Source organism: Falco naumanni, chromosome 4, assembly GCF_017639655.2.
Source record: "Falco naumanni isolate bFalNau1 chromosome 4, bFalNau1.pat, whole genome shotgun sequence".
Classification (NCBI taxonomy): domain Eukaryota; kingdom Metazoa; phylum Chordata; class Aves; order Falconiformes; family Falconidae; genus Falco; species Falco naumanni.
This window is the reverse complement of record NC_054057.1, coordinates 65038806-65052121: the sequence shown is the minus strand read 5'-3', so window position 1 is coordinate 65052121 and position 13316 is coordinate 65038806. Positions and strand designations below refer to the sequence as shown.

The 13316-nt window shown below is 52.1% G+C and overlaps 1 protein-coding gene across 1 annotated transcript in view; it reads left to right on the top strand.

The window, feature by feature from the left end:
• The window catches only part of ADAMTS10 (ADAM metallopeptidase with thrombospondin type 1 motif 10), a 58173-nt gene that overhangs the window by 3971 nt on the left and 40886 nt on the right, over positions 1 to 13316 (top strand). The window contains exon 2 of the mRNA XM_040592819.1: positions 8769 to 9107. Within this exon, the coding sequence (XP_040448753.1) occupies positions 9020 to 9107 (88 nt within the window). The 5' untranslated portion in view covers positions 8769 to 9019. The remainder of the gene's footprint in view (positions 1 to 8768; positions 9108 to 13316) is intronic.

Sequence of the window (13316 nt, the reverse complement as noted above, 5' to 3'; positions counted from 1 at the left end):
AGCAGAGTAGGTAGAGCAGATCAGGACGCGCCACCTCTTTGGCCAGCCAGGGCTTCTTTCCCTTTCTCTGTATCACCAAGATGCAGCCGCTTCTCGGAAAGGGCATGTTTCTGGTTTTCTGGAAGTTCAGTGTGGTCCAAACTGACTTTGCTGCTTGAGGGTCCCACCCCACAGCTCACTGACCCTCTGAGACAGCCTCAGTTTTGTGATCTAGACCTGATCCAATGTCAAAGTTAACCCTGTTCTGAGAGTGGGGTGGGACCAAGAGACCCTCTTGCATCCCTTCCAACCTCAGTTATTCTTTGATTCAGTCTGGCAGGACCAAATCAGGAACAAGTGCTGGAGACAGTTAATATTGTGGATCCCCTTCCCTGTCCAGGACTGTGCTATTGCTGGGTGCAGCATTAGACGCTGCCGTGCCGTGGGGATGCTGTGCCATGGTGGTGGTAGAAGGAGCTGCTGAACTGCAGTGTGCACTGCAGGTCCCACGGTCACAAGCACTTCTGGGCAACAGGAGTTACCTCACATGCTTTTCTTAGGAAGCTCGGTGGGGCTCTCTTGTCTTTCCAGCTTCAGCAGATGAGAGCATGCTGTGCTATTGATGCATGTGGCATGGCAGGTGATTAGGGGGGCTGTAGTGGGGCTCTGCCCTCTAGCATGGCGCTTCCAGTCTGATGACCAGACACATCTTTGTTGGAGGGTCCCAGCACAGGTTTAGCACTAAAAATGTGTGAGGTATGGCCCTGCCCTAAGGCCAGGTTGACAAAGGAGTCAGTTTAGGGTGCCACGCTTGTGCAAGCTGTGACAGGTTCTTCTTTTAACATATAACTGTATAAAACGTGCTGCTACCTGAACTGGGACAAGCAGCACATCCCTTTCTCAGACCAGATCCCTCCTGGAGAGAGCCAGTGGCAGTTACACAGGTGAGCGGAGTTCAGTGTTGGCACAGGAGGGTGTTTGTCTTTATGCAACCCCAGGGCTTGGTGCCTTGTGTTGCTGTGTTGTGTAAGCGCAAAGACTGCTGAAGGGCTGCTGCCGGAGCCAGCTCTGCTGGGATGCAGATGGCTGTGCCTGGCTGTGTGGTGGCTGCGTCTGCTTCCCTGCCTGCTCAGAGGTGAGAGCACTCCTGGCCCTTCTGAGAGCCTGGGGCAGTTTCCTGGCATCCCGAGTACAGCAGAGCCGTTGCTTGCTCCATGCTGGTGCAGGGGGAACAGTAGGAGCCCAGGGAGGGAGCTGCTTGTGCAGAGGCTCAGGAGATCTGGATTCTCTCCTGGCTGCACTGAACCCTGCAGAGAGAAGGGGTAGCTTTACAAAGGCAGGAGGCAGTCACACAGACATGAGATGCCAGATATAAAAACAGTATTTGCACGCGGCATACTCAGCAGTATCAGTAGTACATGATGCCATGCAGAGGGGTGTGTGGGTACCGAACACAGATGTGCCTGTCTCCTCATACAGATAGTGTGTGTCAAGCAGCTGCAGTTGTGGTCAGTATGCATGTGAATGACACGTGCATATTTACATGCATGGTGCCTGTATGTAGCTGACAGGGGCACTGTATAGTAGGCAAGATGCATGCCCTTTTAATGACTGCTTGGTTGTCTTTTTAATTCTGCTGTTTTGTGCATGGCTGAAGCCAGCAAGGAGAGTGGTGGCAGGGGGCCAGCAAGTCTGGGTCACATGGAGCGGCTCCAAACTATTGCATAAGTCCCATCTGAAAGTGGACCTGCTTGGTGGAGCCATCTCCTTAAAGCAAAAGAAGACTAAGCTGGGAGCACTGAGTTGCTCAGTACCCACCTTACATCTGGCTGAAGTTGACTGGTCTAGCACTAGATTTGGGCTCAGCCTCGGGGCTCACGCTGCCCTGGGTGGAACACCCCTCCCTGAGGACGATAGGAGCTGGCACTTCTCTCGTGCTTTCCTGTTGAGGACCTCCGAGCATTTTACCACACTTGGAGAAATGGAGTGACCCCAGCTTTCCAGATAGGGCCAGATCCTTATGTAACAGAGAGATAGTATTTCCAGAAAGCGAAGCAGTCAGTGTCAGAGAGAGGTCGGTGCTCCCAGCTCTCCACTCAGATGCCCTCGTGTTGTCATGGGTTTCTTTTGTCCCTTTGCTGGTGAAATTAAAGATCCCGCTGGATTTTGGAGAGGAGCAAGGGGATAATTCAGTCCTTTCCTCACTAAGATTGCACTGAATAGACTTGACTGTAAGACAATTCTCGTGTTTTTAGAAAAAAAATACTCCCACACAGTACTGGAATGAGCCCAAACCCCTGTGAAGCTTGCTTGTACAAAGGGATAGAGGGTGTGCCCGGCTAGAGCACAGCAGGGCCCAGCGTGGAGAGCAGCAGCGAGCCTGTAAGAGGGAGCTGGTGGTCTGAAGGCAGCAAGGGTGTTCCCCTGCTCACCCGGGCTGGCACGGGGAGCTGGCAGGGGGACGGAGACTCGGGCTCAGACCCCTCGCCTCTCAGGGTCAGACTGGCAGCATCAGTCTGGATTTCCCCATTGCTGGTGGCGCCCCTTTGGATGGGGTTGGATCTTACTTGAGCAGTGCAAAAGCAGCATCTCTCCTCTGGGCAAACTCTAAATTTGACCCCAGAGTCGCTGGGATGGGTCTCTGCAAGGAACCGCTCTTAGGGTGAGGTGAAACAGCCCATACAAGGGAGGTGGGCTGCGGTGACTGTTGCAGATCCCCTTTCAACCTGGTGGATGCCAGCGAGAAAGGGAAAAGCAACAGCCCTGGTCCTTGCTCCGGTGTGGGCTTGGTAACAGGAGCAACCAGAGGGATGGCGAGGGGGTCCTAAAGGGTTGCTGTAGAGCTGTGTAGGCAGTAACCAACCCATGGCTGGAGGCTGCTGTTTTCTGGTGAGCAGTGATAACTACGTGTTTCTAATTCTTTGCTTGCTGTGCCTCCAGAGAGGCCAGGCTTGGAGCAGCAAAGCAGATTAAGGTTCAAGCTCTTGTTTTCAGTTCTGCAGACCTGTGACTTTAACCCGTATTTTGCATTCTGCAGCTGAGCTCCTAGCAGAGAGCTGCTGATTAGTTAATGCTGATTTTTCTGGTTTTAACCCATAATGCTACTCTAGAGCTGAGAAATGACTTCCCAGTGGAAGTCCTGTCATGCTGGCAGGATGACTGCAAAAAGACTTCTGCCATCTGCAACTCAGCATGTTTTCAACTTAGCAGTCCAGCCAAATATTTTGTCAGGAATAACAGGATGGTCTCTTGCTGAAAGCCAGGGAGGTCTCAGGAAGGTTTGCATCCACCTGCATGCTCACAGCCTGCCCAGCCTCTGCTGCGCGAGGTGCAGCATGGCAGGGGGGTGCAGCACTGTTTACTCTGTCCTCGGGAACATGCAAGAACCTGCCGGGAGCTGGGGTGGTGGCTGCGCAGGCATGGAACGCCAGCAGCCCCCGGCCAGCAGCACACACACAGCTGCATTGGCAGCGCAGTGCCCGCAGGGAGGGACCTGCCATACCCAGGGGTGTGCGGAGTCAAGGTGGTGAGAAGGAGGGATGTAGAAATGGTGAGAAGTGATTTGGGAGCAGTTTCAAGAAAAGGAGTCAGGAGTGTTGTTGGTGGCTTTCCTCATCCCTCACTGCCCTTCCCTTCCCCTCCTTATGCCGCAGGTGGTGAGGAAAGGCCAGAGGTGCTGTTGGAAGCGAAGAGCTGGCAGTACAGAAAGGGGCTGGGTGCAGTGGTGGGAGAGGAAGGAGATGTTCCCTTTGGCTGTGAACTGCAAACAGGCCCTGTCCATGCCCCACTGTGAGGGCTGAGCCCTGATTTCTCACTACAGTAGTGACCGGCCGACTTTGCCCACTCCTATCTGGACCAAGAAGCCTGCTAAATTGGCTGCATGGAAGTTGGTGTTTGATAGGCTTGGTTGAAAGTACCAGAAGATGACTAATTTGCCTTGAAGACTCGGGTTTTGGTATGTGGGGTTTTTTTTCAAGTCTGGCTGGAGCCATCTGACACTGTGTTTTTCTCATGCCGAAAAGGCTGGCCTGGGTCGCCAGGGGTGGCATTCTGCTAGCTGCCTTGGGGTGCGGTGCTGGAGACCATAGTGCAGGAGGTGGCCACCGGCATGTGCAGCGCCCTGCGAGGCTGACCACATAAAGGTGCCGTTGAGCTGTCTCTGGAGACCCTGGCAGAGCTCACCAGGGCTTTTGCTTTTGAGATGTTCCAGTCCGCAGTTAAACCATTTCCTCAGCCTTTGTGCATTTTGCGAGCCTTGCGGTATGCTCGCTCTCCCAGGGAGGTGGAGGTGGGGCTGGTGGTCTGGGTGTCCCCTCGCTCTGACCCCGACGGCACTCAGCTCTGGTGGTTTTCTGAGTATCCCCTGAGCAGAGTAGCATGGGCTGAATCCAGGACAGTCTCTGGTGACCGTGCGGAGGAGTGATCCACCTGCCTTGCAGCAGTGTTTGGGAAGTAGATTTCAGCTGAGGGTTTACAACCATAACCTGTGGGTCTCCATGAAGCAGCAACAGCAGGTGAGAAGGGGGCTGTTTTTCCGGAAAACATGGTGACTTTAGTGTTGGCATCCATGAGCTACAGGCCCTGCGAGGTTTGCTGTGTGGCCGTGGTGGGCAGCTGGGATAACAGGCCATAGGTAAGAGCCTGCTGTGTGGAGCAAGGGGTCCATGTGGGTGGTGGGCAGGCCTGAGAAATCTGGCGATGCTGCTGCCAAGGGCCTCTCTGTGGCACTGGCACAGCCTGTGAGCGACACATCCCTGTGCCCCCCCCCCATATTTAGCTTGGTTTCCAAAGAAAGTAACGCCAGTGGAGCGAGCTGTGTGTTTGCAGCTCTTCTGCCCCTAGTCATCACTTTTGAACTGGCAGGACAATTTCAGTTTGGAGTGGATGGAGGAGCAGAAATCTCTGCAGCGCTATGTTTGCAGGGGCTGTGCCTGATGGCCATGTAGCTGCCCTCCTGTGGGGTCTGAAGCACTGCTCAGCCCGTTGGCAGGGTCAGGAGGGAGCAGGGCTGGAGCTGGCCAAGCTGTGGGACATTGCACCGTGATAACCCTGGCATGGTTGGGAAGTGCCGGTACCCTATTTTACAGAAGATAGAAGTAACTGCGCAGAAGAAAGAAGTAACTGTGATGGTGACTTTCATTCATTCGTTAACGCTGTTGCTAATAGCAGAGCCCAGAAATGCTTTTCGGGATGAAGCAGTGTGGCTGCAGGGCACTGCTCCTGCTGCTCGCACTGCTCTCACTGCTCGCTACTTGCAGGCGCTGCATGTCAGGAAGATGTCGATAGAAGGGCCGGGGGCTAGGGGGTGTGTGCTGCAAGTATTTCCTCCCACCGGGGAAAGCTGGAAGCAGAAATCTGTGTTTGTATTTATTTCTCTCTCAAAAAAGGGAAAAGGACACCTGAGCTCATAATTTGCAAAAGTTGGATGAGAAACCTGGAAGCTGCCGGGCCCTGCATCTTTAAAAGCAGTTAAATTCCTCTTCTCTGCACTAGGAGGCACCTTGAACCTTCCTCTTGGCCCCGAGCAGAGCCCATCTGCTTCCTATTACCTTCCTATAAAGCTGCCTCCCCAGCCAAAAAGCCAGGCTTTCAGGGAATTCTGTCTGCAGCCCCGATGTTGAAATTAGTAACAGTTGTCATCTGTTTTTCTTTTTTCTTTTCTCTTTTTGCTGTATTCCAGCTTGAATTTTGAATCCCCTTCCCCAGCCCCCACCTTCTTGCATGTTTTTGGTGTGGGAAGAGGTGACCTTGAAGCCACCACCGGCTCCAGTGGCATCGTCCCCTGCGTCCTTCGTCCCTGCCGCCGCCTCGCGCGGGCGGCCTGGCCCACGGGTTCATGCGGCGAAAGCCACCTTGGCGCAGGGAGCGGGGAGCGTTAGCCACTCGCGGGGCGTCTGCCAAGGACAACGAATTCCTCGGGAAGGAGCAAATCGGAAACGGCCCAAGCGAGGGAGGCACGAGACCGAAGAGGTCACCCCGTGCCCCAGGCCTCCGCACAGCCCCTCCATCCCAGCCCTTGGGAGCCCGGCATCCCGCTGCCCCCCCGTGTGGACAGGGGCTCCTCAGACTTCTCCGTGCCTGCTGGTCACTGCTACTCCAAAAGCAAAATCTGAAAACCGAGGTTATGGAAAACTTTATACGTATTGAGGCAGCCATGGAGCCCACACTCCTCCAGCTCTCCCCTCCTTGTTAGGGGTCCTTCTCTTGCTGGTAGGGGTCTTGGAAGTGGAGCACCACTGGGAAAGGGCCATGTTTTCCTCCCTGTGTGCAGGGAGGGATCGAAGCCGGGCCCTTCCCCCAGCCTGGCTTACAGGAATTTTGCAGCTGTAATTCCTGACTTGTGCTGCTCCAAACATGCCTCCTTCCCCCAAGGTCAGGGCTGTGGGGTCTTGGTGCCTGCAGCTCCCTCCCAGCCCCTCTTCCAGGATGCCAAGGAGCCGGGACCGAAGGGGAAGGACAGAGGGGAGACAAGGGCACCAGCCATGACTGCTGCAGCTCAGGGTCGTGGAGAGGCAGAGGAAGGACGGGAAATAAAGGCAGCCTTGAGAAAGCCGGTTCAACAGCTGGAAAACAAGAAAAATTAGTAGTGTGAAGCCCAGGAGAAAATATACTTCAGCTGAGCGGCTTTCTGTCCGCAGACCTTGGAACCGTGACAGGATTTAAAAGCTGGAATCTCAAGCTTTAATAGATGCTGAAAAATGCTGACTTAGGAGAGGGCCGCAGCATGCTCGGCTTTCATTTCGCCTTCTCCCCTCCCCAGCTCCCTTCCCGCAGCCCTGCAGGGAGCAGGCACAGAGCAGCTTGCAGCATCCACAGCGCTTGGCCATGCGTTGCTGTGGCCCTGGCTCTGCCCTCTTTGCACTGCAGCTGGAGGGATGGAGCTACAGAGGATGCTGCCACCAGGTAGATGTGGCCTCATGGACCCACGGTGCTGATATTAGCACCTTGTGTTGGTGGTGGAAGAGGGCAGAAGAATTCCTGCCCAGCCCTCTCTCCTCCACTGCCTACTTCCCTGCTTACCTGTCACGGGTGAGCAGAGCAGCCTGTGACGAGATTTAGACAATTTTTTTTTTCCCCCCGTCAGGCAATTTATTCTCATGACTGCTGATTGCATGTGCAGCCTTCATGGTTGCCATCATGCTGTTGTGTCTGGGCTTTGCGGAAACCAACCTGGCGAGTGGCACCAGATGTGACTGGGGAGACTGGCCTGAGGCCTCGCTGTTGGTCTTTGGCTGTTTTTAACTGTAGATGAACAGCTACAAATCTTAACATTTAAGGTATGGCATTCCAAATAGTGATTTAAAGATGATTTAAATCCTCCCAGCATTTCTGTCTAGTAGGGAAAAATTCATTAACTAACTTCAATTATTGGGGCAGGAATCATCTTTCTGCTTTCTTCTTGTACCTCAGCTATGTAGTCTCTGGCCTGTGATGGGTGTTATTCCAAGCCCCCACAGCACATGTAACATTAACTGCATAGTAAAGATGGGAAAACAGAAGTAGAAATAAATTGCAGACTCCCCTGAGGACACAAGAAGGGGAGTGCGGCAGACCCAAGGAGGAACCAGGCTTTCTTGCCTTGTGCTCTAGTTAGCCTTTGCTATTGAAAGCACAGAAGAGTAGAGCAAGGCAAGGGTTAATGACATTATTCCAAGTGTTTCCTTACTGAGATGAGGACCACAGGCATATTGACACCTTTGCAAAGAGCACCATCTTCCCAGAAGCTCAGGAGCATCTGTCCTGCCTTTCCCTGCCCAGCTCCAGCACCCTCTGCTGCTGTGCAAGTCGTAGCTGCATCACCACTCTGGAATCAGACTTCAGTAGGTATTTATCTGTCGCCTTTGCAGGAGTGTTTGCGTTTTGCTGTGGAGCTGCTCTCGAGCAAAGCATCGCTGTTCAGATATTTGGGATTCTCCAGGCGGTAGTTAGATATGTGCCATATTCATTGCATACGTCATCTAATCGCTGGATAGAAATAAAACCCACAGGCTTTATGCAACTCTTCAGCACTATGTGAGTTTTGTATAATTGCCTCAGACTGAGTGGAAATTATCTGCAAGCCAAAAATCTTTCACTGAAACAATTAGCGAATAATTTTAAAAAACAAATACAATTGGAATCTCACAATCCATTTGTGGATAGAGCTGAGGGTAAGGGTGAGTTCACTGAATGGGTACTTTGTTTTCTATCACTTTTTTAGGTTTAGCCATTACACTCTGAGAGCAAGTGCTCTTCTCTCAGTGCAGTGACAGTCATTAAACTGTATTTTAAAGCCAAGGAAACCGAAGGAGAGAGGATTTCTAGGTTGCTGCTCACTACCACCCTCGTCATACTTTTATTTCATGCTCTCCTTTAAGAGATCAGGTAACTGAGACCAGGTCACTCTTTGGTCTGTGCTTCCTTGTGGGTGTTGCCACAGGACAAAGGGTTCCCATTTGTTCTGAGTTTCTTTCCTCAGGTGTAAGATACATACCAGCTCTTTCGTGCTGCTGTCAGAGCAGTGTGGGGGCTGCGCTGGGAGCAGTTCGCCCCCGGGAGAGCACCTGGGTGTGCAGTGGCCCCGTGGCAGGGTAATGTGGCTATCCAGTGCTGTGAGCTGATGTGGTTAACTGTATTACCATTCATATCCCATCCTTTTGTCCCCTTTTTCTTTCTTCCCATCTCACTCTTCGCTTCTCTAAGATTGGGCTTTGCTCATTCACCCCGCACATACTTTTCTCCCCCGTGTCCTTCTCCTCCATCTTTTGTTCCCATCTCCCATTCACTCATCCCCACCATCTCCTTCGCAGGGGCAATGCCACCAAGAGCCTGTGGTTCAAATTAGCCCATGCTGACTCCACTGCGCTGGCCCGGGCTCAGCACCCTGCAAAGACACCATTGGCCTTGCTGCTTTGGGGAGAGCACAGAGCAGCCGAGGATGCCTGCGGAGGGACCGAGGACTCCTGTCTCTACATAAGCGGCGCCTGAGGGAGAGACATGTTGGGACAGTGCCGTTTCAGCTGGCACAATACTCCCTGCACTGAGACAAGCATCGCTAACCATGGCAATAGCTTGGAGGCTTCTCACAGGGACTGTCATCTTCATTGCAGCTGTGTGCAACTTTCCCGGTTACACGTTCCAGTCACAAGGTAGGGATCGTCGTGGGGAGGGGAGCTGGATCCACCCGCTGCTGCTGGCCCAAACCCTAATGCTTGGCCCCAGGGGAGGTATTAGGGTAATGTTGTGCTGAGGAGTAGGTGGAGACACCTCGAACTCTGCTCTGCTCGCCAGTGCTGCAGCAGACCTCCTCCTGCTGAATTTGCAGGTGTTTTCCATTGACCTCCGAGGAAAGGATGTGTTTTGCTCTCAGATGTTACCCTCCTTGACTTTTTGCAGAATTCAGAGCAGTAGGGTCTGTGCAAGATGAGAGCCACATACAGGCTTAGAAAGCAAAGGAGATGTGGTAGCAATAGAGGAAGCTTCCCTTCCACTCGGGTGGAGCGGCGCATCCTCAGATGAATAGAGGCTTTGTTAGGGGGAAGGCTGCGTGTGTGCAGCCAGCCGGTGCACTTACAAACAGCCCTCTGCGCGTGCAGGGATTGAGGTCTCTGCTGGAGCACACAAATACTCTGCACAGCTGGGTACGGACAGACGTGTGCTGCTGGAGGAGCGGGTTTAGTTTGTACCCACATTTCTGTAAGCGTTACCATCAGCAAATGCTCAAACCTGCTCTGTACCTGTCTTGTATGGCTGTGTGTTTCTAATGGCCTTGTGTTTAAATACCGAGCCACGCATGCAAGTGATTGCAAGGAAAGCAGAATGTGGGGCTCTTGTACTTAGATTTGTGCCTTTGTACATGATTTTATTCCAGGTTAGGAGTGAAGGGACTGGTAAATGAAGTGGGCCACCTTGTACTCAGCCTGGAGTACAAATACAGCACAGTCAGGTAACACAGGGTAGTTAAATTGCTTAATACTACTAATTTGCTTTCATGGACATTTCTTAAGAGGCAATATGAACACTCCCATCAGGTGCCAGAGGTAAGAAGAGCGATCTCCAAAGTCAGACTTATCTGCGCGAGGTGTTACAAACTCAGTAGCATACTTAACGCAGCCATAATCCTGAAATACCACATGTGCCTGGGTTAATTGCAGCAGGGCCGAAGTCCACAATATACCTGGGTTGTTGAGTAGTGCAGCACCAGAGGGGCTGTAGTTCTGATGGCCGTGGGTTATCTTGTGAAGCAGAACTGGGAAGAGGAACAAAGGCACCAAAAGTCACACACTGTCCTGGGTCTGAGTACCATCTCCATTGCTAGACACGGGGCACCGCTGTAGTGCAGCTTGTGCTGGGGGAAACGAGAGGCAGTCAGACAGAGAGCTGCGTGCTGTGCAGGCACTGTGCAACGTGCGAGGTTATACAGGCAGATTTTCTTGAATCTGAAACAAACACAGTTTCTGGTCCTTTTCGCCAAAGCCTCTGGCAATGCCTGGGGTGACTGTTCTGGGCCTCCCGCGTCTGTCAGTTCACACCTCCCTCCATCTGCAGCACCGCGTTTGCAGCGCAGTGACGCTCTGATGAGGATTTCACTGCCAGATCGCCTCCATCCTGACTCACAGCAGCTGAAATGCTCCCTCACTCACGAGTCCCCACACCATTTGCTAATACACCTTGGTCTAAACCCAAGGGCTCACTGAAATGACAGTTAATGCATTTGTGCTTTCCCAGATGCATTGGTCTGGGGGATGAGTCTCAGCCCGTGATGTTGCTGGGAGCCTGGTGCTGTGGGAGCACCGAGCCAGGGACTGCAGCCTGTCCCCTCCCCAGTCAGGCTGCCCCATGGGCCCCGCTTGCTGTCAGAGTGCTTTTTTAGGCTCCCTGCATCCGGCATGGTTGGCGTCAGGCCGTTGATGTTACTCAACACTTCTCTTCACCACGCTGCTGAGATAGTAAGTACATAATCCTCACAACACCCTTTGAAGAGGGTGAAACCTTGTTATCTCCTCTTAGCAGTTGGAGGCATGGAGAATAAAGGCCAGTGTTTTCAACAAGCCACTGATTTTGACGAAGGACCATGTGGAAGAGGATTCATGTGCCCCCTGTGCACAACTCCAGATCAGTGTACTTGTTTTATGCAGGAAAAAGATTAAGGTATCATAATCATAAGCTATAATTATGTTTGTGGGAAACAGCAGCCCAGCATTGAAGGACTCTTCAAGCCAGCAGAGATGTAACGAGATTCAGATGTAACGTGTACACTCAGGCTGCAGTTTTTAACAGTGCAGGGAGCAGCAGCTGAAGCAATTGACCAAGGATTCAGCACATGCTCGCCATTGCTGAATGGTTTTTAATCAAAACAAATTTTTCTTCTAGTACCTTAGTTTAACTATAGTGATAGATTAGACATTCCCTGTTTTATGGAACGCTGAGGCTAATCTCGCTGCTCCCAGCTCACATGTAAACCAACGGTCCCTTGGAGGATGTAGTGACTGCCACAATGCCAGGGCAGCCTGAAGCTGTGGGATCCCATAGCGTTTTCCATAGCCATCCCTTAGGAATTGTGTCTGGGCTGCAGCTGGGGCTCCTCTTTGGTGACGGGACCAGAGCAAACATCTGCTTCCTTTCCATCCTTTAAGCAGCTCAGTAATGAGAGAGGCAATGGTGAATGTACAAGGAGGGAACAAAATCCTCCCTCCTCCACTTTCACCTTCCCTCTCTTGCTTTTGGTCAGCTTAGCCCTCTGCCTCCCCTGTGCCCTTTCTCTTCCTCTGCCATCCCTGCCCCTGCTGACGTGTGCTCCCTTTCTACAAAAATGGGGCAGCAAAGTACCTGTTCCCACACCCCACCCCTCCTGCTTCCCAGCTTTCTCCCTTGCCCTCTCCTGGGAGGTTTGTGGTGCTTTGGGGTGCCGAGTGTCCCGCACAGCCATGGGCAGGTTTTCCTGGAGAAGGGCTTTTTATAGCACCTCTTCTGAAGCAGCTTGACAGCTCTCTGGAAACACCAGGTTGCTTATCACCAGTGAAAACCCTTCTGATACAGTGGATGCAGTACTGCACGTTTCAGGCCAAGATCTATTAATACAGCATGAAGTGGCTGAAAGGTCAGAGGGCACATGGTGGCTTTTCTGGAAGGAAGGAAGGAAGGGCCAAGCAGTGCCGCTCTTGCTATTGGGGGCTCCTAGTGTGGTCTGTAACGTGGGGAGCATGACCAAGGCAGGGCTGGGCAAATGAGGAAATTAGGGAACATCTGTGATTAGGGAACAGCGTTAGGGAGTTAAAGAGATCCTAATTTTTAGAGCCTAATCTAACGTTTTACATTTTTAGAGAGGAAGGAGCCAGCTCTAACACTGGATGAGGACACTGGCCTCTTTCTTGCATTGAAAGTCTCTCTCCATTATTTTTTCCATTTGTGGCATTCCCGCTCTAAAGCATGACTTCCTAAAACGCTGATGTGATGCAGGGCACTGTTCTTAAATCTTTCCTCCTTGTGCCTCAGTTTTGAGAGTGACAGCTGTGAGGGGATGCACAGTGACCAGCACTACAGCAAAAGCAGGTTCTCACACACAACCTCACTCCCAGGCTCTGGACACTTTTTTCACCTGGATGTACCTTGCAGGTCAGGATCAGCCAAGGGTCCCAGGCCCTTTCTGGCCAGTGCATGTGCAGACCTCCTTCCGATTCACTATTTTGCAAGCCCATATGGACTGCAGAGAGGGAAAAAGAAAAACAAGACGCTTCCGATAGCAAATTTTTCCAAGCCTGAGGTCATTGCTTAAGTGCAAATAGTCACTCTTGTTTGCCCGGCCACATCACACACGAGGCGGTGTGATGCAGGAGAAGCTGAAGCACAGGAAGTTAAAAAACTAATAATTATTTCTGGCTTGTTGAGGCAACGGAGAGGTGCCAGAAGTGCTTATGGTTTGGAAGGATGGGAGCTAACCCCTAAACCCAGCTGGTGGGAAGGACTGTCCCATTACCAGTGGCCAAGGAAACCACTCTGTCAGGCTCCCACACTGGAAAACACACTAGAGAAAAAGGAAACTTTCCAGTGCTGCCATGTGGTAAGAGTGTAATTTGGAGTCCAAATTTATGATGGCTGGGAAGGCTTTGAAGATGGGTGCTGTGGAGCCAGGCGAAACACAGCCACCCTGGAGTAGCCTGGCCTCTCCTGTTTGCTTAGGAAACAACTACAAATAGGATGCAGAAAGCACAGTAAGAATCTTCCAGATTGCCCTGAAAATGGGGCAAATCCTCTCCCACTCCATGAGCAAACCTCCAGCCATCAGGGGTTTGGAAGAACACACTGTGATGGGGGGAGCAATCCTGTCCAGTGGGTGGTTTTTTTCCATCTTCTCCTCT